At 44.2% G+C, this 24,305-nt stretch overlaps 1 protein-coding gene across 1 annotated transcript in view; it reads right to left on the bottom strand.

Annotated features, from left to right (window-relative positions):
- PSD3 (pleckstrin and Sec7 domain containing 3) overlaps positions 1-24,305 on the bottom strand; it is an 83,004-nt gene that overhangs the window by 4,286 nt on the left and 54,413 nt on the right. Inside the window, exons 11-16 of the mRNA XM_068422297.1 lie at positions 23,828-23,871; positions 15,157-15,350; positions 12,392-12,462; positions 6,461-6,618; positions 5,422-5,566; positions 2,083-2,226 (exon numbers count right to left, since the gene is read on the bottom strand). Of these exons, the coding sequence (XP_068278398.1) occupies positions 2,083-2,226; positions 5,422-5,566; positions 6,461-6,618; positions 12,392-12,462; positions 15,157-15,350; positions 23,828-23,871 (756 nt within the window). The remainder of the gene's footprint in view (positions 1-2,082; positions 2,227-5,421; positions 5,567-6,460; positions 6,619-12,391; positions 12,463-15,156; positions 15,351-23,827; positions 23,872-24,305) is intronic.

The raw sequence follows: 24,305 nt of genomic DNA on the forward strand, positions 1-24,305 counted from the left end.
TTTCCCAAACACAATCCTACATGCTTGGACAGCATCTCTATTCCTCCTGTGTCACCTGTCACTGCTTCCACGTCCTGCACACTTCCTTTTTATGGTGGAGTTTTGCCAGCAGCAACTTGTTCATCCATGAAGGCCTTCTGCCACCTTTGCTTGATTTCTTGCTTGTCAGGGTGAACCACTCCTGAACTTAAAGGAGGTGATCCTTGAAAAGTGACCAGGTCTCACAAAGCCCTCTTTCCCCTAAGGCTGTATCTAATGGGATTCTTCCAATCAGTTCCCTGAATAGGCCAAAGTCAGCTCTCCTGAAGCCCAGGGTTGTGATCCTACTTTTTACTTTGACCCCTCCTTTCAGGATCATGAAGTCCAACATCTCATGGTCACTGCTGTCATGGTTGCCCCTGACCTTCATACCCCCAACCAGTTCTTCCTAGCTTATAAGTAAGAGGTCCAGCAAAGTGCCTCTCCTTGTCTGCTCCTCAGTTATCTGTGTTAGGAAGTTGTCAATGCACTCCAGAAATGTCCTGGATTGCTCGTGACCTGCTGTGTTGTCCCTCCAGCAGATATAGGGGTGGTTGAAGTTTGCCACAAGGACCAGGGCATGCAAACACAAGGTTTCTTCCAGTTTTTTGAAAAAGGCCTAGCAGACAGCCACCACAATGACACCCACCTTGGTGTGCATGCTAATCCTCACCCACAAGCTCTCAGCTGGCTCATCACCCTTCCTTAGGCAAAGTTTCACATGTGTCTGCTACTCACTCACATAAAGGGTGACTCCTCCTTGCCATCCCTGTCTGTTCTTTCTAAAAAGCCTGCATCCATTCATGGCAGCGCACCAGTCGTGAAGTATCCCATCGCCTCACTTCAGCCCTGTGTTATTGATTATGTAGTCTCTCCTGTTCACATCACTGTGTACACTTTGCTTGCCAGCTCTGTGCACCACTTCTGCATTTGATTGTTGGTCAGATCATTTCAGGTATGTGAGATGTGGAAGAACAAAATGGCCAACTATGTTCCCTATACAAAACAGTAGCAAAACATCTATGCAAAATATCTCAAGCTCACCATATGCAATGCAGCCCAGAGCTATAGTAAAGTCAAACACAACACAGTGGTTACAACCTTTTGCAAAAGCAAAAGTACACAGCCAGTCAGGCCCAGGAGTAAAAAGAGCTCTTCCAAAAGAAACTCACGTAACACATGGTAGAAGGCTTATTTCAGTTCTGGAGGCTTGTGTTGCCTCCAGCATCTCCTCTGATGGTGTCTTTAACTTCTGTCTTGTCTGCTCTTTCTCTTCTTCAGACTATGGATTTTCCTTGCCAGGCAGTGCCTATCTAGAGTAGGATCCTTCCAGACCCAAGGTAACATTGACTCACAGTTCTGGGGAAAAAAGCCCAAAGGTGCAGCCATGAAAAATACCAGGCATCTGCTGGGTTGCCCGGCCACATAGCCCTAAAATGTGGCAGATACCATGATGGATAAAAGCTGCTGTCAGATACTCAGAACAATCTCCCAATGCAGCTGCCTAAGTTGCATCACTCACTCCTGTGATTTTTAATTCTATCCTTTTCCTGCTCATCCTGACATCTAGCTCACTGGTACACGACAGAAATGGCTCTGATGAGGCATGCCTATGAGAATAATTTTAGAAGAGCAATTCCTTCAGAACATACCAATGGAAGACAATTATCATGACCTGCATTACTGCAGAATGCAGTCATTCCGTAAAGACTGGGGTGCCAACACACCAGGCAACACATAGTCTTACAACATGAGACAGTTCCTGCCTGAAGATTTCATCATCTCTTCAAAGAGATACATCAGGCAAGGACAGAGGGCCACATTTTTATCCTCTGTTTTACAGATGAGGAGCTAAATTCACGGCTAAAGTCACAAGAACTCCTTAACAGAAAGAGGAGCCACATGCCAGCTTCTGGGATTGCTGTGACATATCTGCCTAACAAGAATATACTCCTGGTGAAGTAAGGTGAAAAATGCAGAAACTTTAGGTCTGTACCTCAAGTATAAGACCAGCTGCCCCAACCACACCCAAAAAGTAAAAGTAATAATGTTTCCCATACATACCTCAAACTCCAGATAGTGGTCCTTCAGTTTGTAATCATCTACTTCCTTGCCTTTGAGCTTCTTGTCAGGAGGATAGGAGCGATGTTCAGCAAGCTCAGTGGAGATCTGTTTCAGTTTAGCTTCATGGGACTTCAGCTGTTCATCCTTCAGAGACACATTAGGCACTTAAGTGACAGAATCTAAAATACTCGATAAGCAAAGGAAAATAGAGAGAGATCCCTGTACAATTATACCAAGTAGTTTCTTTTCCTTTCTCTCTCTTTTTCCTTTAACGAATTTTAATTAGATTGATAAGGTCTATTATTCCAGAGCTCTGTCCCCAGCAGCTCTCTCAAAGGCACCCAAGCAAAGTGGCCAAGTTTGCAGAAAAACTCAGCAGCTAGCAGATGCCACTGGGAAGGACAGCAAACCTGTCATCCCTCACCTTGATGAGAGTAAGGGAAGCAGCTTGCTGCAGAGCATTACTGACAACATGACACTTCTGCTCCAATACATTTTTTGGCAAATTAATTAAGGCTGTTGTATGCCGTCAGACCAAGGGCAGAACAAGACAGGTGAAGACCCTACCTCAGGTCTCTGCAATGTAAAAGTAGTTCCTTCCAGGACAGAAAGGGCCTGGGAGTCAGGGCCCTTCCTTCCATTTCTGCACAATCAAGTGCTCTCTGGTCTGCAGTTTCCATTTGTTCAGAACAATACAGTGCATCCAGAAGAGGAAGGGCTGTCCAGTCACCAAAAGGTATCTCATTTTGCTAAGCTGCTCCAAGCTTTTATCCCACTGCGCAGTTGGAGAGAGTGAGGAGCTGCTACTCCCCCTTTCTAGGCAATTTCCTTTATCATAATCCCAGGCCCACTCACTTCCTCCGGTCCATCTGTCAGCTAACCTTCCCTCGGCTCAGAAGGTTTCCAGCTCCTGCAGCATGGCCTTCTGGCCATTTCTAGGCTTGGATCTGAAATTATGTTTGAATTAGGTAAGTCCAAAATACAGATATGATCATGCAGATCTCAGTGACTCAGCCAGAGTCACAATAGCAGGCAGGACCCAGCTCAGCTCCCGCATCTGTACCTAGCCTCAGAGGAGGGGGTAGCCGCCAGTAGCTGTCCCCCACTGGTGTAGCTGTGCAGCTTGCAGCTTCAAGCCTAGCTCGGACATGCTTGCACTGCACTGTGAGTCACACCAGGGACTGAGCCTCTCAGCAAACTGAGCTGGAGCTGCGGAAAAGAGCAGAAAGGGAGAAAACTTGCACAGAGGATGATAGCTGAGCCTCAGCTGATCTGGTGTTTCAGCACTTTTGCAAGAGAACTGAAGAAAGAAATGTGAGATAATTTCCCTCTGCCTATAAACCACTTGCTATTGGCTGCCAAAAATTCTTGTTGCTGTTAGTAACTACCCTGGATCTGCTTGCTCTCTCTATTAGTGCCCACTCACTCTTTACATTGTGCTGAATCCCTGGTCCCAGTGACATCCTGTTGCAGTGAGTTCTACAGCCTGATGACAGAAGGTCTTTGAGCAGCTATTAATTTGGCACTTGTAATTTCCAGGGCAGCAGCCCTTTGGAGCTTTTGTGTGTGCATGCACATTCTCAGAAAAAAAGGAAAAAAAAAATTCTTGTAGATATTTTCTAGACTGGTTGTTGCTTTATATATAGCTTTGTCACATCCCTCTTCGGCTGGACTAACCAAGCTCAGACACTGATCTGCTTTTGAAAGCAACCTTGGTACAATGATCTCACACAACCTGTCACGTCCAACCTCTCTCCCTCACCCATGTTAGGTTCTGACTGCATCCCAACTTCTGCCTGACCAGGAACAGGCCCTTTGAAGTAGTACTGTCCATCATGATTCAGCCCACAAAATCCTGAACAGCAACCACACGGATCTGACAATTATTTTTTTGTCTACCAAATGAAAAGCAGCCTGCTGGCAGCTTTTCCACACTGACAGATAAAAGCAGACATGTTTCTGCTTGCCTTTAAATTTATCTGCTTTGAACACTTAACATTCTTCTGCCTTCAGCTGAAACAGCTTATCTTATTCCACTTTTCGTGTTTCCCTTTCTTCGAGACACAAACCACAGGGCTGTGTTCTATTTTTTTCCTTTCCTGATTAAATGGAAACAATTAGACTAGGAAACAACATACTAAACAGAACAATCACACAGAACAATGATGAGTAAAAAAGGGTTTTTTTTGGTGACTGGGAGTGAATTATTGAAGCCCCATACAGTATTTTAAAAAAAGGTATGCATGAGCAAAAGGTAAAACCACAAGGATAAGACAAGTTAGTATTATTCTGTATGAGACATGTTTTAAACTTTAACCCAGAAAAGAAGATGGAAAGTCGGTCACCACATTGTAAGAAGAAAGGCTACTGCCACAGAGAGGGAAGAAGCAGGGGCAACATAAAAAATCCACCCCCTTAGAGAAATGCAGATTGAGAGATAGTGGTTTCTAAGGAGTGTTGCTAGGCTATGAATATGGCAAAAAAATACATTTAAGAAGCAATACAGCATGGGCAGATGATAAAAGCTACTGTAGGTTACTCATAAAGTATACGCCTAGGATTGGGATCTGTTGCCTCTGCCACTCTGTCAACCTGATCAACACAATGAATATCGTGTTCCTACCAGTGCAGGAGGAATTGCAGTCATGCACCACAGCTCCCAAAGCACACAGAGCTATGGACGTAAGCATCAGACACAGTCTGAAACAAGGAGAAGTAGGTGTTTCTTCATGCAAGAAGTAGTACAACTGTGAAACTCCCTGCCACAGGATGTTGTGGAAGCTACTAGCTTATGTGATCACAAGGGGAAACCAAAGATGTTCACTTAACAGTTTATAAATATACATTAAACAGGAAATCCCTGAGCTGATAAGGGTTGGAGTCTGGAACAAAGTATTGTGGGAGAAATATAATTGATGCTTGCCTGATGCATCAGCCTTCACCTTTTATCACCCCAATAAGCCAAAGACCAGGAGTATGTCCATTTCTTCTGAAATGAGTGGCAATAAGCACTCAAATTCAAAAAAAAACACCAGTCAGTATTTGAAACTTCCTCTGCAGAGCCAAAACTGCAGGATAAAAATTCTATATCTGGTACTAGGAACACTGGTGATTGTTTTTTTTCTTCAAAAATATGAAACAATTGTATTCAAGTCTGCTCCTTCTCTCCCCCCACTTCAAATCTTGCCTCAGGAAACGAGCAGAGATTTACTGTGCAAGCCACCTTGTCTTAGGAATGCTAGTAGCCAACAGCCACAAAACAATGCCAAGGACCACCATCCAGTCTCCAGCCAACCAGAGAAATCACCATCACCCGCCCTCTATATAAAAACAGCTCACCTGAGATAGCTTCGTTGTGGTGGCTGGCAGGAGTGGGCGACTGAACTTCTTCTGAGAGCCAATTGCCGCTGGAAATGGCGGTGCAGAGAAGACAGCAGCCACGCAGTTGATCTTATTGATCCAGGTCTGCATTTCTTCTTGGCTCCTGGGGAAGAAACACATATTAAGCACCTGTTGACTCAGACTCCTCTACCTCTTTCCCACCCCTTCAATGGCATTTTAAAAGCAAGAATAACCAGAACCAGACAAGTCCTAAAGTCTGCTCAGTCTTCTGGTCCATCTTTGCAGCAGTTAGTGTCAGGTATCTCGAAAACAGGCTGGCTTGTGATTAGGTTTGTAACTCACCCTAGCACACATCTTTTCCTAATCCAATCCAAATGACACAGGCAACAGAGCCAACCAATGCCCTGATTCAGATGTATATCCTAAGGTCTCAGCTGCGCTGGACGCCACAGATCTCTAGGAGGTTTCACATGGATCTCAGTAGAAAAGGGCTCATGTACAAGACTGATGCACAGGTTTTTAATGTCAGAAGCAAAAGGCAGGTCATCTGTTCTGTCTGGGTACCACAGCCTGAAGAACTTAATAAAATTATTCTTGTATTAAGTAGTAACTTTGTTTCTGACCAAAGCGTATCTTCTAGAAAGACATCTGGCTAGGACGTGATGAGATCAGGAGACATACAATCCAAGGCTGCCTTTGGTCATTTGTTTCAATGATTAATCACCCTGACTGTTAGAAGTTTGTGCTTTGTTTCCAAATCGAATTTCCTGCAGCTTCAGCTTCCAGCTGCTGCATCTTGTTATGCCTTCCTCAGCTAGATTAAAAAGCCTCTTAAAACCTGATGTTTCTTTCTCATGAACTACTTGTGCCCTCTAATCAAATCACTACTTAATCTTATTTCTGATCAAATAAACAGATAGAACCTCTCAAGCCTCTGCTTTAACCTGTCCAGGCATTAATTTACACACACACACCCCCCCCTTCAGCACTGCTTTCTCTCCTCAACGATTGGCACAAATCAGAAGAAAGCACTTACTGGGCTTGGAAAAGCAGGACCCTCCAATCTGCTGTTTTAAGCTTGAGGACATTGGGTTTCTTCTCATAGTCTGTTGCCTTGGATGCCAGCGCATGATGCACACTAACTGCATTCTTCAGATCTTCCTCTGACAAAGCCTTTTCTGGCTTATATTCATCCTGCAGGAGTTAACAGGGGAAAAAATAGCATCTTATTTCTCCATGTGCTGCTCCTTTTTCCTTAACCTAGGGAAAAACCTGGTTCCATAGTCATGAATAGTATTAGAGTATACAAACTAAATGCAACCTGACTTGAGCACTTGTGGTTTCCACTACCATTAACATCTTTCTCTTTCTCTTTCTATTTTTTGATACCTCTGCAAGGGAGAAAAGTAGTTCCACTACCTGCTTGAGAGGAAGAGAGGTAAACAGAGAGTATTTGACTAACACAACAGCTGTGGACTATTTGTCTTCATTTCAGGAATCCTTCATAGTCAGCTCCCCACCTCCACTGCTCAGCTGCTGGTTTCTCAAGAAAACTACCTTTGTATGTCCTCCTAGGCGGGCCCTCACACAGTGGAGAAGCTTCCTTATCAGTCTCCATAAAGCAAATATAGCAACCTCCTTTAAATCTCTCTGCTCACGATCTGCAAATGGCAAGCACAGCACCGTCCAGGTTTTCGACACAACAGTACCACTCCTAACACCAAATGACAAAAGCAGGGAGTCAAACTCCTTTGTGTGACAAGTGTCTGCCTGGGAGCAGTCTTTGATCTCCTGAGTGACAGAAGCTGGATGAGGGCACAATCATGGTGCAGCCACAAGTTCAGTTTAAAGCCCACCTTAGTATAAATAGCTTAGGAAAGTCAGGAGCTTTTTCAAGGAAAAGTCACTTGCCAGCAATGCTGCATACGCAAAGTTTCTGAAGGAGAAGAGTCTGCAATTGACTCCATTTCTCCCTCCTAGGACATCACAGAAATCAGTCTCATCTGAAACACCCACCAGAGGTGGGAGGAGGTGTGATGGCTGCAAAACAGAGGAATAATTCCCTGCAGGCATGATAACTATTGATCTCTCTGTGACGGATGCACGCAACTCCCCCTTAACCAAACTCGTAGCAGTTTGGTACAGGCTCCAAACGAGGTAAAGGCCTGAGCTGTAGCTGGGCCAAGAACTCCTCTAGGAAACCCACAAAGGAGCAGAACAATCCAGTGAGCACCAATGCGTATGAGCTGGGATCACTGATCATGCATCAATACATGAATAGCGGGTAACTTTTCCAAGACTCATTTATCAAGGATCAAAGTTGTGGGTACAAGGAGTCTCATGTATGCCTTTTCCATCGCGTGTAATTTCACGACAAGCCAGCCACTTTATTCCATAAATATGACAGCCTCAGTGAGGCTTTTTTGAGCTCTCCCTACTAGGCAGTGTGGCTGCATGGCGGTGATCTCCCCTTGAGCCGGGATGCCTCTCAACGTTGCTCACTGAGGCAATGAGACCTTTTACCAACAACAGATTATTGGATGAGCCCAATTTGAGTTCGCCCTGGACAGCAACTGGCCTGCATGCCAGGTGACTCTCCCTCAAGCAGGGACGCCTCTCAAGGTTTGAGATTCCTTACCTGAGCCTAAGAGATCCTTCCTTACCCAAGGCAGAGAGACTCCTTATTCATGACACATCCTCAGTAAGTGACAGAGGATCCAGCCGCACCTAAACTCCTCTCTGAGAAGGAGTTTAGAAAGAAAGGGGGTCCATTCTGAACCTCGTGACTCAATGAGAGGTTTTCCTTACTCTCTGTATCCCTTCCATTAGACATAAACCATTGACCAAGTCTGGGACTACGATTGGACCTAGCCACACCTAAGCTCCATCAGGAGTTTAGAAGGCAATGGGGTCTACTCTGAACCTCATGACTCAGTTGGAGGGTCTCCCTTACCCTTTTGGTCTCTGATCTCTGTGTAAATCATTCTGGCTCGATTCTAACTTGATTTTCCTTTGTATGTTCGTACCATGTAGTAAGTAATAGAGTGAACCTTGACACTGAACTCTGTTAAGTTACACTTCTACAATTTCGTATTAAAATAACTTTTGCTAATACCTTTGATGGTGATTCTTTAAGCCATCTAAATCACTCATTTCGTGACACCCTCCCCTTGAACACAAGAATAACGAGATGGGGTTTAGCAGGCAACAGAGTGCAAGACACAGAGTGTGTGCGGGGACAGCACTAGCTTAAACACCTAGAGAGGCACCCACCCCAGAGAAGAGCTGGTTAATGTGCATAAATTGGTTTACAGGGCTTATCTGGCAGCACATAGTCCAGGGTTGCAGCCAGAGGCAACTACGCTGCTGCCAAAGGCATATGTGCTCTCGGACAGGCTGGGTTTGGTCAGGGCTCTCCAGGACAAGTTTCAATGGATGGGGAGTCACCAGCTGTGGTGACCACCTCCCAGAAGAGAGGGCAAAGCGTGCTGCTCCTCTACCACATCTCACCCTTCCTCACAGAGGTCCATCTAGTGCAGGCCCAGAACTTGCTGCAGCTCAGACACTTCACCAGAGGAAATGCAGCTAACCAGCAATACTGTCACAGCACCACCTCCACCTGGGGCCAGACAAGGGCACAACCCACCACCAATCTGGCAAGCCTAGAAGAAAGGCAGAGCACTGCTGCACAGATGACCAAAGGGTATCCTTCAACCTAAACATCTGTGATATAAGGGGTTTTCAAGGTCTGGTAGTGAGCCAAATGTCCTTCTTCTCTCATAGCTTGAGTCCCAGCAAGCTTTGGAGGGATAGGGATCTCCATATAATGATGGACTTTGCCTACTCCTGCTTAGGGCACTCTCTAAACCTTCTTCAAGGAAGATTTGGGAAAGTCCCTAGACAAAGGACAAGAACTGGAAAAGGCTGTCCAATGTCTGGCCCAGCCCCATCTTGAAGATGGAGGAAGCAAGCCCCTAGGTAAAGCCCCTTCCTTCACGAGTTCAAAAGCTGATTTCTTTGGTGGTAGTTTTGGAGGAAATGACTGGCTCCACTGTCCAAGGAGATTGAGAAAACTTCAGGCAGGAAATGAACTTAGACAGGCCTCAGAAACATGATATTCTGGCTTTCCTCAAGTTACTGCCTAGAGACAGTGTCAGCTGTCACCCTGCCTGTTGCCTCCCAGCTTCCTCTGTGAGATGCATCCAATGTCCACAACCCGCGCTGGTGCCTAAACCTGTTCCAGAAGAACTCCACATTTGGGCAGTCCCAGAAGCAGTCCTGGCAGAGCACCCCTCCTTACCGACAGAAAGCGTTCACAATAATCCTTGCTAATACCACTGGATCATCTGTCTGCAATCTACCTTGACAGCTGGGGCTCTGCCAGCTTCTCCAAAGGCACTGATCAGCATACCAGAAATGTCTCCACATAGTTGGCCAGCCTCAGAGAAAGCTGGAAGGACGTGAATATGCTATCAAATTCCTCATCTAAGGCCTCCAACTCTTTTCAACTGGCAGGGAATGCTAGGGGAACCGGAACATCCGTATCTCCTATGCCATCAAGGACAGCATGTGCTCTGATATGCTGGTATCAGAGTGGAGGCTGAGCTGAAATGGAAGGCAGTTCACTGAAGTCAGACCAAGACAGTGGCAAGAAATATATGTGGAGACAGAAAGAAACTGTGACCTCTATATCAGTTGAAGGCTGATGTGAGTGCTGCACACAACGCAATGACATGCTGAATTCATCTTTCTCAGACTCCTGGAGAATGACTTTCCCACATTCTGCTGACCCGGAGTCAGCATGTTTCTAAATCCATTTTTGATAGACCAGAGAATGGCATTTGGCCTTTTATCAGTCAATGTACCGTGGGTGGATATCTCCACTCAGTTGCATGTGATGGCTGCAAAATTGTCTTTCAGGAAGTCTCACCACCAAACACTTTACATCATTCTGGCCTTTCTTTCTTTTTTTTTATATTTTAATAGTGGAAACACATTTGAGAGAAGTTACATAAAATACCTGAAAGCTCGCAAGATTATAAAGTGGCACATCAAAGAGCGAAAATGATGCAAACCTCACAGAAGAGTCCAAACAAAACACGAAGGTCCATGTCCTGCACTGCTTGCCCAGAAACAATTTCTGGCAAGGAAGCAAGGCCAGCCTTATGTTCTCTCCTTATAAATCTCTCTTCTGTACGCACATCACATCCCATGTCAGTCTAGCGAACAGACATTCTGTCAAGCTCCTACTTTGCAATTTCCTCTTGCTATGAACAGAGGGCAGGAAATTAACCTTGGCCTGAGGATGCCCAGAGACAGGGCCAACATCCCAAACATCAAACCTCTCATTTTATATAATACTGTGCAGCCATGTTTAGTTGGCTAATTGTGATCGCTTCCACTGAGCCTCTCCAGTGGCCTCTGTGCTCACTAATTCAGAAACCATCTGAATCACTCATTTAAAAATAAAACAATACTCAGCACAGGAATTACAACTGGAACAGTTCCAATGGAAAAAAAAAAATTTAAATAAGACTCTAAAATAGACAGCATCTCCATTTCTTCCCTTTGAAAGCTTATTAATCCCCCCTCAAAGATCAAATAAGAAATTAACATGTTATAGAACCCTGCAGTCTTTTCAGGTGAACACTAAAGATGACTTATTTCAGAAATCAAAGCAGGTGACTTCATTTCACCCAGGAAAGGGCAAGTACAAATCTGCCATAAAGGCCACTTTAGTAAAATCTGAACCTGCTGCCAGCAAGAGGACAACAGGGAAGGCTCAGCTGTGATTCAGAAGACTTGATTCTAGTCTCTTGTACTGGCTTTGAGCATGTCACATCCAACCTTCAGCCCAAATCTTCCCTCCTGACTGCAGATTGTTTTGTGTGTTTCAGGATTTCAGTCCTCTCAAAAAGGTACTGCACCCAAAGCATCCACTTTGTAAACCTCATGCTGTAAAAATTTGATCCAAACTACTCTATCTCTTCTCAGAGACTATCCAGGTCGGCTTCAATGAAACCAACAACTTCAGAAAGCCGTAGCAGGGGAGCAGGAATGAGCAGTGTGCACTTGAACCTGCGCTCCTGATCATTGCAAAAACACAGTGGAAATGTAAAAAGGCTTTCAAAGGAGCATACTTCTACAATACAGGGCAGTCTGGACAAACACCACCTATTTCATGAATATTTCACCTATGCTGGGGGGCAAAAAGCCTTAACAATCTACTTAGCTGCTACCATTTATTTGATTTTGAGAGCTCTCACTCATATGTTGCATTTCACGTTCCAAGAGAATAGTTAAAACTGTACTATAATATATTTGAGCTTGTGCAAAAGACTTGAAGGGTTTCAGCTGATGTTTTTTTTAGAATTGTTGCTATCAGGGAGCAAAGTTTCTTAGAAACCAGAGTCTCATCTTGCTTTGGGGAAAAAAAAAAGTATCCTTTTATCCTTCAATTCTGCTAAGGAGAAGTAGCTGCAGATTCCTACCAAGGCCAAGCTCCCATTCAAGTGTTTTGCAACTGGTCTTGCAGGCATTGTGGAAAAGTATACTATGAAAAGATGAGAAAGGAGGGCAGCCTTACAAAAGGGGAAGTACACATACGAAATGCAACATTAAAAGCAGCCTAGAGGAATGCGTGCAAGATACAGAGAGATGATGCTTTCTTTGCTGGTGAAGCTGGCTATTTTTTCAGCCACAAGTGACAGCAATGGAATAAACTGGAATTGATAGGGTGCACATATGGATAGGGACAATGGAACCAAACTTGAAAGTGTGAAAAGGGGGAGGATGTCAATGAAAGGATTCATGCCTGAATGTGTGTGTAAACAGGTGGTGTCCAGAGACAGCAGCTACACTGTGTGTTCAAGGGAAAGGAGCCTGGAGGTGAGCTGTGAGATCGGAGAAGACGCCTGCTGCTTTCTCTCTCTTTAGTCAGTTTCCAAAAGACAGTGATTTCCCCTACCTTCTGCAAGTACAGGACCGTTCCCTTCAGCACAGCATAAAATGTTTTCCAGCCTCGCTTTCCCCGGGGAGCTGAAAAGAAAAATGAAAATGCATTTAATTCAGATCCATTTTTACACTTTGTCTAGGCAACAGGAGAGCTACATTAGTCCTGTGTTAAACCTCCTTTGTACTCTCCTTTTCAAAGGACAATGCAACTCAGCACAGTGCCTGCACATACCTGCTGTGTGAGAGAGTAATAAAACAACCCTGACGACAGCCCTGGACTGGATCAGAAGGGAACAGCAGCAATGCAGAAAGCAGGCCAGAGAGACCCAGTCTTTGTGCTCTTGCAGGTAGGCGGACACTGCCCCTACACAAGCTAGGTCTGAGCTCTGTGCTGTAGCAGAGTTTTCAGAAGGAAACAGGCTTTCTCCATGCTACAGTAGGCTGGCAAGCACTGCTCAGGACCAATGGGACACTGTTCAGAAAGCAGTGTCTCTCAAGAGCATCCTTCCCCCTTGCCGCCGCTGCACACCTCAGTTGGCACTGAGTAGGCAGATGGCTTCTTGGTCCCTTCCCCTCTTCCTGCAGCCGCAGGGGAAGCTGAAGAAGAGAAAGGAGAGGGGAGCCAAACAAAAATCTGAAGAAAAAAAAAAATCACCCCTCAAGAAACCTAAAGTCAGTTAGAGGTTGAAGAACATAACAGAGACAACATATCCAGCCCCCAAATTCCTAGAAACAAGCTGGGGGGGGGGGTGGGGTGGGGGGGTGGAGAAGGGAAAGAAGAAGGGGAGGAAGAAGGGGAGGAAGAAGGGGAGGAAGAAGGGAAGGAAGAAGGGAAGGAAGAAGGGAAGGAAGAAGGGAAGGAAGAAGGGAAGGAAGAAGGGAAAGAAGAAGGGAAAGAAGAAGGGAAAGAAGAAGGGAAAGAAGAAGGGAAAGAAGAAGGGAAAGAAGAAGGGAAAGAAGAGATTCAGCATGAAGGCTCCAGTCTGAAATTCAGCCACAACAGAAAGACAGAAGGCACAGGCTGTATGGTCACAGTGCCAGAGACCAGAAGCCTGCACCTAAGCTCGCTCTCCACCAAGCACACACCACTGACCGGCATCCACTTGCCTCTATACTAAAATTAATAACCCGTGCACGACTAAAGCATCACGCTCAGAAATGCATCCCATTCTGATCTGAAGACAGTAAGTGATAGTGAAGAGGTTATTAGTCCCTTGCTCCAGAGGTTAATCATTCTTATCTTACACGACGGGCCTTATTTCTAATTGGCATTTGTTCAGTTCAGCTTGCAGCCATTGGCCCCTCTTACATCCTTCTCCTCTAGACTGCCTAAGTGCTTTAGCCCTCAGTACTCCTTTACTGAGAAAATATATACAGCATGCTAGCACATCACTTCAGTAGCAATCCCATACAAGGTGATCTCTGCCCTCTAACAACTCCATTAGAAAATGAAATATGAAAAGGTCTAATTAACTTTTAAAAAATGAGTTTCATTCCATTTGCAACTGGAAAGCCAGAATGTAACTTTTCCAAGAGCTGCATGACAATGAGATGGACCTCTAAGACGTACAGAAACTTCTGAAAATATGGTCCTAATTACATTACTCACAAAAGGATTATCCCCAAAATGCCAACATCCCGTGTGCTTAATAATGAGCACTTCTGATTACTTATAATTAAAGAAATAATTTAATAAAGGCAACTAGATACAATTATTTATTAAGGTTAAATAAATAGAAGTTTAGTAAAGAAGAACGTATTCAGAGCATCCAGTCATCACAAAGAATGAGGTCAGTTTGATTTCAACATCTCTATTTGGATTTAGCTGTCCAGCTGTCAGCCTCCAGCTTGAAAACACCGACCTCCAATTGTACCTTCTAAAACACACTAGCAAAACATACACCAAAGAGATTAACCCAGCTAGGAGAGAGTTGCAGTTACTGGAAACCCACCACAAAGTCAGACTTTGCCTTCAGGATTCAGCCCAATAGCGTGAACCATGAGTACGTGATCATCAGCAGTGATCGGGGGAAATACAGATGCTCTGAGTAGCCTCTGCTGTTTCCAAGAACATCAATAGAAAACAAACAAATGAAGATGTCCAAACAATGAAACACACACAGGCAAATCAGAAGCCTTCGAGAATTAGTGCACGACAAACGGAAGCAGGACAAGAAGGAAAGAGTATAATTACGGTAAGTAAGAGACACAGCAGGATTATTACAAAGAAGGAGCAGGGAGGAAACACATGGCATAAGTCCGGCTGTTACCAAAAGGTGTGGAACTTCATTGGGTATGTGACCCAAGGCTGGGAAAGTAGGGAAGGGAATGGTCACAGCATCTTCCAAGTAGAGATAAAGAATAGCCCTTCTTTAAAGACAGACCCAGAGGGGAGGGGAGATTTGAAACAATCTGGTGCCACATAATGAAAAGAATTACCAAAGTACTACGGAACAGCTACTGTAATTCACTTGAAATTGTTTTCTCTTTTGTAAAACATGAGATTCATTTTCTTTTAGCACAAAAGATTCACATTGCTTTGCTGTATCACATTACTCATTATGCTCATGCATTAGAGCTGCTGCAAATGGGACTGAACATTGTAAATCCTGGCCTAATAGTGAGAGTGTGATAATCCAATCGCTGCGTTGTTTGTTATTGCTGCAATTTCCCCTAATGAAGCAGCACTATTTGCCTTGAGAAGCACATGGGCTCATTGTAAGTGGCATTGTGCACAGATAACAAGAAAATGAGATGTTAACAGTGAAAGACACTCACTTTTCTTTCCGTCCATATCCGCATGACTTTTCCGAGCCAGAAATCCAGTTTTATACACAGCAGCATTGGAGTCATGAGGGATGTCCAGGAATGGGTTGTTTGAATTGCCAATTCGACTGACAGCCTTCGTCTGGCTCCCATTATCCTTTTCATCTATACCATCTGAGTGAGGCTTTTTTTTCTCTTCTTCATCCCTTAAAAAGCAGTGAAAACCAAGCATGAATGAAGGACTGACCAGCAAAGTTTCAGTTCAGTAATTCTTGCATGCTCCTTGTCAAAACATAGCTCTCTCTTTATAGGAGGCTCTATTTAGAGAGAAACCTAGACATGTACCAAAACATAGTTGGATTATAGCAAAGCTTTAGTTCACCTACTTCACCAGCACAGGACACAGGAGCCAGATTTTAAAAAAAGCCCAAGTTTCCCTTTTACAGTCTCAAAAGGCAGGATTTCAAGAGTGTTCTGTGTCCTACAACTTAAACTGTTTTTAATTCCACTTATTTGAATGGTAAAATGTGAAATATTTGCCTGCTGGGCTCTCCTGAAAAATCTCCAATTTCTTTATGAGTTCACATGTAGATGAAAAGAATTAGATTACTATAGACCACTGTGGCTTACCCCTTAACTTAGCATATGAAACATAGACTCTACCTCTTCTTCTTTATTTTCCTCTGCAGACTAGCATAGAAGTACTAATTTAAAAATAAAAACTACACTAGGTGAATTATGTTATCCATATTTTAGAAACAAAATGCTGCTGCAAATGTTACTTATTAAGGCAATGTATTCAACACAGCTCTTGGGGACAACAATGCAATCCGTTTCAGCAAGTCACAAGCATTGCCTGACTAATAAATGCCTTTTTGCTCATCACAGCCACAGGCAAAAAGGACCAGACCACCTAGAAAACAAAGGGTGTTCATCACAAGAGTAAGATGATGGTTTTCAGAGAACAGACCACTGAATCTGGGTGGATGGTGTATCTGGAGGAACCACAGTTAGTGTCAGATTACAAAGCATCCCTGTGTCCTTTGAAGTCCCCACACATTCCCCTCCAGGTGACTGGGAAAGGTATGTCAGGGAGGATGCAGGCTGTCACTGGAAAGTCATGTAGCAATGCTGCTCCTAAGACCAGCACCTGATTAAAAAAAAAAAATCATTAACACTTGAGTGTAATGATGGCTAATAGCAGGGCTGGACTTCAAGCTGATGCATCTCACTGGACCCAGATGATCAGCAGAGAGAGCAAGCTCAGGCAGACCTTCCAATCACACATGTATGTTCAAAGGACCATCCAAAGAAATGTCCTCCAAGAACTGCAGGCTAGAGCAACAATCTGTTATGCTGATCTCTGCTGAAATGGCCTTCTGGGGAATAACTTAGTCTGAAGAGATACGAGGATAATGGACTGGTCTGACAACAAGTAAAGCAAATACAAAGACACGGGGGGCATATTAGTGAACTCAGCAGTGCCACAGAACGTTCCCAGGCATTTGACTTTGATCACCTCATATTACTTTGTGCTTGGCATGGTCTCAACCCAGCACACTCCCAAACAATTTCCAGATACCATTTAGGAATCCGCACAGTCAAGGACCACCCCAAGTGGCAAGTATCTTCTTTTGGAGGGAAAGACTTTTCAACAGTATGGATACAGATGCTATGCATTGACATTTGGTCAAGAGTCATACAAAGGTGCCAAACATTTGATTTAATTGTAGAGATATAGCCAAAGTGGCGCACCATACCATCATGGTGTTGTCTTGCAAGGTCTCCTGATTAAGAGGAACAAAACGTTTACCTGAAGACCTGATTCCTGCAAGGGAATGCAGTCCTTGCATCTTTCAGCCTATTGATAAGTGTTTTTCCACTCGAGAACAGAGAGATCGGCAAAAAACTCTTTGTTGGTCAAAAGCAATAAGGATTTCTTCATGTGTGCTTTCGTTGAAGCCCTCTCCCAATTGAAAAAGTGTAGGAATTTATGACAATTTTGATTGTCCCCACCCTTACTGTGTCTACCACACTTACTAGCTGCTGGCAAGTCCGGACCGTTGTGACACATGTGTTTCTTAGACACGTGTCCATTCCAGTAGCAAATTCTCTCAACACAAGTCTGTGGTACCTAATCCAGACTAAAAGCTCTCATATGGCACAAGCACTCAGGCTGCTTTGTCACATAGAAGTGCCTTGTGAATTCTGGGATCTCAGCCAAGGACACAGTGGATTTCTCCTTGTCAGCAGAGACCTACTGCAGTAAATGGCTTAGCATTTTTTTGGAATAAGCTATCTCCTTTGGAGCTATGGGAGCGAATTATCTTATAGCGATGAACTGTCCTATGGGATTGTACCAGTGCCCTTATCCAAGCAGCCACAGGTGTTGTGATGAGCAGCCCTGGGGATCCTCAGCACCGCTAGTGCTGGGGGCAGTGCTCTCAAATTCAGCATCTCTGGCACAGCTATTAAAAAGGAATTCTTCAAAAGACAAATGCAGATAGGGCAGACAAGGACAAAAAGGCATCTGCTGTCATGATTACTGGTAGCACTGAACAAACCTTTAATTGGTCCTTTAATCTGTCATTGAAAATGGGACATCCTTGGTATTCAGAAGTCTCAGGCACTTGTGAGAGCTGAGTGCTCTGACAAGATGTATGAGGACAAGATGCACGAGGACAAGATGCACAAGCCAGTCTGTAAGATGCAATGAAGGGAACCAGAGAGGCAAGGAGGACCCATTACAGAGAACAAGAAATGGATCAACAGCTGAGAAAATAGAACTAAAAGGAGCCTCTATCTTCCTCTGATCTTGAATATGAAACACCAGTGGAACTAAAACCAGGAAAAAAAAATCTGGGACCCACTTCTTCAAATACTTCATTTTGCATCAGTGGTCAAGCATAAGAAGAAAGCAGGACGATTGGGAGGAGTTTCAAGGTAGCAAAACAGTTCCCTTATGTACCCTCCAAAGCTGGCTGAACAGACAGGTCCTGCGTAGGCTTTATCAAGGATGTAACAATTTGAGCTTACTCCTCACCAGCCTTTAGGGTATAGTTGCAAGAAGGAAGAGCTGCAGAAAATTCAGCTGGCCTCTGAATACATACACCTGATCTTTGTTTGAAACCCTAGCCTGTGGGGCATGCAATCCTTCCTCAGATGGCTCTCATAGATGATTCAAGTCCTGTAACATCCCCAGCATGAAGGCCTCAAGTGATGCAGAGGTAAGAGTCAGTGGGTGGTGTCTCTGTGCAGGTATGTTCAGCGTCATGGATCTAGTGTCACACTGGCAGAGCTTAGGTCCTTGTAAGGGGCAGGCTCAGTGCCTCTCCTTTCCATTTGGTACAGGAAATAGCACAATCCTTGTGCCTTTGGGGAAAAAAAACCACGTTGGTTCCAACATACATTTCAGCAGCAAAACATCATGAGGGTCCACTTAGGTTTGTAGAAGTCTTAAGAGATTTTCTGTCTTTGATCAGCAGAGGGAGATTACTCCTGGCTCTGGGTCTAGAAATGATTCCTCTGGTGACCCTTCCCTGATGACCAAAAGGGGCCGATGGCTGTGAACCCTTTTGTAGGTCCCACCTTCCGTAGATGGAAAGTGGGACCTCCTAGAGTCTCTGCTCTGCAGCGTACTGGTGACAGGAAAAGGCTACCACCTGTAGAGGTTCTCCAAGACTCTGCTTAAGGCATGTGCTATTTTTGCAAGGTTTCCCAAAACAAGGAGCTTCAGTTCTGTCTCCCTTAGCTTGTCTCTTTGGAAAAGGACCTGCAAACAGAGCAGTAACCAGAGCACTGGCTGCCCGTGAGAACCAGCACATCAAAGCCAGAATCTGCTTGCTCTGTCACTTGAAGACACTCATTAAAACAGCAATGTTTTCCTTCCCAAATCCGTCATCACTGACAATCAGAAAGAGTTTGCCTCTTATTCTTAAACATGCAGATTTGAAACACATGCAAAAACACAGATGTTGCCATTTTCGTGAAGAAATACATTTTTGCCTCTCCCCAAAAAGACCCTATACAAGAAAGTCCCATTTTTGTCTCCAGAGAAAACTGCCATCTGGATCTCTCAGTAACAAAAACATTTCTGTATGCTTTATGGTCTGATTTGAGCCTCTGCCTTGGAAAACTTTGAGGTCACTAAGCTGGAAAGACAGGGTCAAGCCCTTCATTTTTAAAAATCTGCTTCATCTCTGCATTTGTTCAAATAGAAAACTTACATGACATGGCAAAAGGCTTCGTTTATCCATTTAAAAATTGGCATTTAATACAATATTCAGATTTGTAACATATAATTATACAAATCCATGGATTCTGTGATGGCATCTGTGTTAGGAAATTGACTTGAGAAACCAGTGGAGAGAAGTTTTGGCATCTTTCCAAAAGGGAGGAAAGAAGAAAGGAGAGACAGGTGATTACCACTTGACCCCTCTCTAAAACCAATCCATCAAGTTGCAAACAGGCAACATCCTAGAACTTGGGAGACAAAGAGTTAATTATAACGGGGAGAGATTTCTGGGTTTGACCTAGAAAAAGGTGAGCTTCAGCATGGATGTCTTTATAACCACCCTGGTCTCAGCATCACAGTTTGCTGCAGGAAACACAGAAAGGATTTGGCAGCAGCCCTTTCCCACCATCACTGTCTCAAAGACCTATTTTGGTTTGGCCAGAAAGACAGGATTTTTCAGTGCAGTCCAGAAAACCAAGAAAGAATATACTGTGTCCATGCCTAAACTTCTCTGGAAAGAAAACTGTATCATGAACTAGTCAAAAAAAACAGGGATTCTCCTGAAAACTACACTGTCTTGCTGAGAGAAAGGTTTCAGGATACAACTGGCTCAAACGCAGCTGTTTGGTTTTTGCAATTTTGTAAGCAGCACTTTGGGATTTCATATGTTAATTCCAGATCACCCTTCAGCCGATTTTAAGATGATTATTTTATTATTCCTATCACCTTCAACAATAAGCAGACATAGTATTACCAATATTGGAGAACAATAATGTTCACCACTACATTTCCACACGGACATCATGCAAACAAGACATATTTAGTTCTGGCACCTTTGAAATCGAATTAATTTTTCTTCTTCAGCTTAAAGCTGACGATGATCAGCGTAAAAGCCAAAGGATGAGAAACATCTTCAAAAGTTGGGCCATAATATTGTAGGCAGTGGAACTGAAGGGATGTTAAGAGGTCAGCTAATCCATCTCTTTACCTCTAAGGCTGGATGCGCTCTTCCTAACCCATTCAGGACAGGACAACCAGTTCACAAAAAAGTCCAGTGAAAGCACTTCCATAGCTCATCCAGGCAGAACTATGCCCTCGTTTAAAAGGCTTATTGCTAGAAAGCTTTTTTTTAGTATTTGAGCCAAACTTCCCTTGTTTCAAATTTAAGCCCATCCACAATGGGTGTGAAGAAAAACTCACACCCTTCTCCTCTGTGACACCCTTTACACACTGAAAAAAATACACTCAGGTCCCTCTCCTCAGTGTTCTCTTTTCCACCTAAACAAACCCAACTCTTTCTCCCTGCTGACGTTCACAGCATCTTGAATTCATTTCAGCTTACAGGTGACGTCAGGGTTGAAGAACAAGAGTTTATCATTCAAGTCTCATGGAAATATCAAGTCCCTCAGTGAAATTCAAGCAGCATGACAAATTACGACACAATTATTGGGCCTTCATGCACTCCTGGGGTGGTTCCAGTGACCTCAGCACACTGAAAACAGGGATGCACTGGACTAACTGGATGAAACAGTATGTGGCTTCACTGCAGTCAGTAGGAACTTCTCCCAATGACTTCAGTGAGGTCCGATCACTTCCTAGTGCTTCACTTGATGTTCAAAGAAATGAACCACAGTCCAACAGACAGGAGAGATGTAGCATTAGAGAAGAAATATGGAATGGGACAAAAGACAGAATAATTGTATTTCTGATGGTTAGTTTTCCCATACTGCTTTTCTCTTTTCTCCTAGGACATTGAACAACAAGGCAGGCAAGAGGAAATAGCAAGCAAAGTAAATGGCACACCAAGTAAATGGCAGAACGTTTACTGGCAGTTCTATTGTGAAAAGTAACAAAAAAAAATTGGGGGGTGCAGTCCAGAGTAGGAGTGTGCATTCAGGATCTCACATTCAACCAGTTCAGGGTGAATTTGAGGTCAGATCTGTTTATTTTACAGATCACCGTATGTGATTCACTTTTAACATTTTGGAGAACTTGAACATGGAACTACTGTAGAAAAAGAATTGTAATGCAATTATCTCTTCTAGAGCTGTACTCGTGCTTCCCTGTTCATAAAGGATAAATGAATACTCCTACTGAAATTCTCTGGAGCACATCTGCTGATTAAGGTGCCATTTCTCTTGACTACAAAATTGGAATCAATGGTAGCCTTTTCTTTCTGTGGTCTTTGGATCAGACTGCAATTCTACTGGAAATGGACAGCAAGCCATTTAGGCTGATGACACATCTAGCTTGCAACTAGTAAGATAAGGATCATGTAGCAGTCTTCCCCCATCTTATGTATTGCTGTTACCCTCCCCTGCCTATGGACTTATTGACAGTCATAAATCCACCAAATAATGTACTGCCAGAGGAGTTCTCAAACAGCTGCTTAGCTCGTAAAAGAGAATCTTGGATCCTCAAAGGGATTCTGGTTGGAGGAAAGGCATTCCTTCAACATGCCAGCATTGCAAGGGAGCTTATGCTGGGTTTTGCAGCCCTGTTTCCACCTTTGCCTTACCTCCCACTTCTTCCCCTGCCAATGGCATCAGGGAAGCAAAGCGATAGTCTTTGGAAAGGAGAGAGGATCTTCCTCGGTCCCATCACATCAAAACCGACCACGTACCCTACCTATCCACCTTTCTCTGCAGATCATGACAGCAGAGCAAGAGAGTGATGTGCCTTCTCCCTCTAGCTCAGACATTCCTGGGGCTTCTTGGGGTGATTACTTTACACCAACCACACATCTCTGTAAAAGTGAGGAGAGATATCTTCGTGCCCTCTCTTCCAGCCAGCACTCTCAGCCCTAAACGTAAAGGCACAACCTCTTTGACTATGCCCAGAACGACCTTTGTTTCACAGCATGGAAAGTAATTGTCACATCAGTCCCAGCTGTCTGTCTGAGTTTCAGATTGGAATGGACAATTGGTCACTTTGAGTATTCTGCTAGGAGAAGGTGGCTTTATACCCACATCCCAAAACCTTATTTAAGGAGAATTCTGATTTCTCCCTTTTCCAGCCTGCTTGCAATTTTTCCCAAAAAAATTCATTAGCAAGGGATATGGACTGGACTATGTAAATGCCGAAGCAGTTACTACCTATACAGGAGCAAGCTATCTTATAAATCACCTTGACTGAAGCTCAAGGGAGCAGAGCCAGACATGAGCCAGTTCCCACCTGGAGGCCGCCCAAGTGTATTAGACAAGGTATGGTCTCTTGCCAAGAGCTGGAGGAAAATTCTGACATCGAGAAAGTCACATAATGGATTCTGCTGGGTCTAAAGTACCTGTGATAGAGTGTCTTGTGAACAGCTCTGCTGTTGCGACGTACAAGATTCACACAGCGTATTCCATGTCCAAGACACAGTCTGGAAAAATGTCTCGCACTGTGCTTCTTATAAGGCTCATCAGAGATAGCACTTCTTGATGATTCCCCTTACCAGCACACCTTCCTGACTGCTCTGATATTATCTAACACACTTCTGAACAGGGGCTGCAAGCCCAGTTGGGACCAGCAGCCCTTGTAAGTGAGGATGCACACCCTGACAAGAAATTAATTTGCAAATGATGAACTTAAAACAAGGAAGATCAGAAGCCAACGGGCCTGCAAGACCTATGGCAGTTTTTAGCACCTCTAGCGCAAAAGGTGCAGGAGCATGCATCCCAGACATACATTGTTCCCATGAAGGTGAGGTTTCAGATATGTAAATCCACGCAGGTAAACATCTTGTACAGCCAAAATAGACAAGACATAATTCTTTCATTTTACACCAAAATCCACTGTTCTGCAAGTGGCAAAATCTAAAGCAGACCCTTCTACTCTTTGCTGGCATACCTAGACCACACAAAACCTAAGCACAGAAAAATGTCAATTTAACACAATCAGAAATTGAAGCTCTTTCTTGTCTGCAATATTTCCATAGTTAACAAGTGTTAGCCTGTCAAAAGCACCTGAGAACGGGGGATAGCAGACTTTGTCCAATTTATCATCTTTCATATTAGGTTGTTGTCAAGTTATCCATAGTTAATCAGGAGACAATCCAAGACAATAAACCAACAGCAGGAAACTCAACCCAAGACGTGTGTTTCTATTCAGTGGTTCTGACACAATGTACCAAAATATAAAGGGAGAAGTCAACTTCTGTTTTATTTATGCAGTCATATAACAATGGAGGATTTAATTTCTCTCTTTTCAGGCTGAAGTTTCCTACTAAATGAAACGTCCTCTTTCCTTACAAATGCAGTTGGCTCCTATCATTAACAACTCCCCTTGCTGGAGAAACAGATGAGGCAGTATTGCCAGGTCATTCATTAACAGAAAAGCAAACTCATTACATACACTGGCTACCTTCTACAGGCTTTGGAGCCCACTCAGGTGGTGACATAGGATGTATAAACAGATTACTACACAGGTACTATTTTAAAACTCCTAATTTCTACACAGTATACTTACACTGCCCATTCGAGCTTCTCATTCTTGATTGAATTGTAGAGGGCCTGCAAAGGGAGAGAAATGAGATGGGATTATTGTTTGACACCTGCTACACATGCATTAACTGGCATGTGCCAACACTGTGGCCAGTTGGCAACAGCGGCGGCAGCAGCAGCGGCGGCGGCAGCAGCAGCAGCGACTGAGGTCAGTGCGGGGCGAGGCAAAGCGAGATCGGGCTGTACCGGGCGGTTTTCATACTCTGGGCCCCCCGAGCAGCAGCCCCGAGCTGCTTTCCCCTGGACCCGGAAGTTCCCGACAACGAATCAGGAGAGGAGGGGGCGTAGCACCACCCCCTGTGATCGGGTGATAAAGAGCCTCTGGGTGGGCAGGGACGAGTCAGAGGGGAGAGGGGGAAGTCAGCAGTGACTGGGTGTGTCCCAGGGCGGGGGAGGCCACAGCCGTTTGCAGCTCGTTGGGGAGGGCGCTGACTCCCTCCCAG

Source organism: Nyctibius grandis, chromosome Z (assembly GCF_013368605.1).
Source record: "Nyctibius grandis isolate bNycGra1 chromosome Z, bNycGra1.pri, whole genome shotgun sequence".
Taxonomy (NCBI): Eukaryota; Metazoa; Chordata; class Aves; order Nyctibiiformes; family Nyctibiidae; genus Nyctibius; species Nyctibius grandis.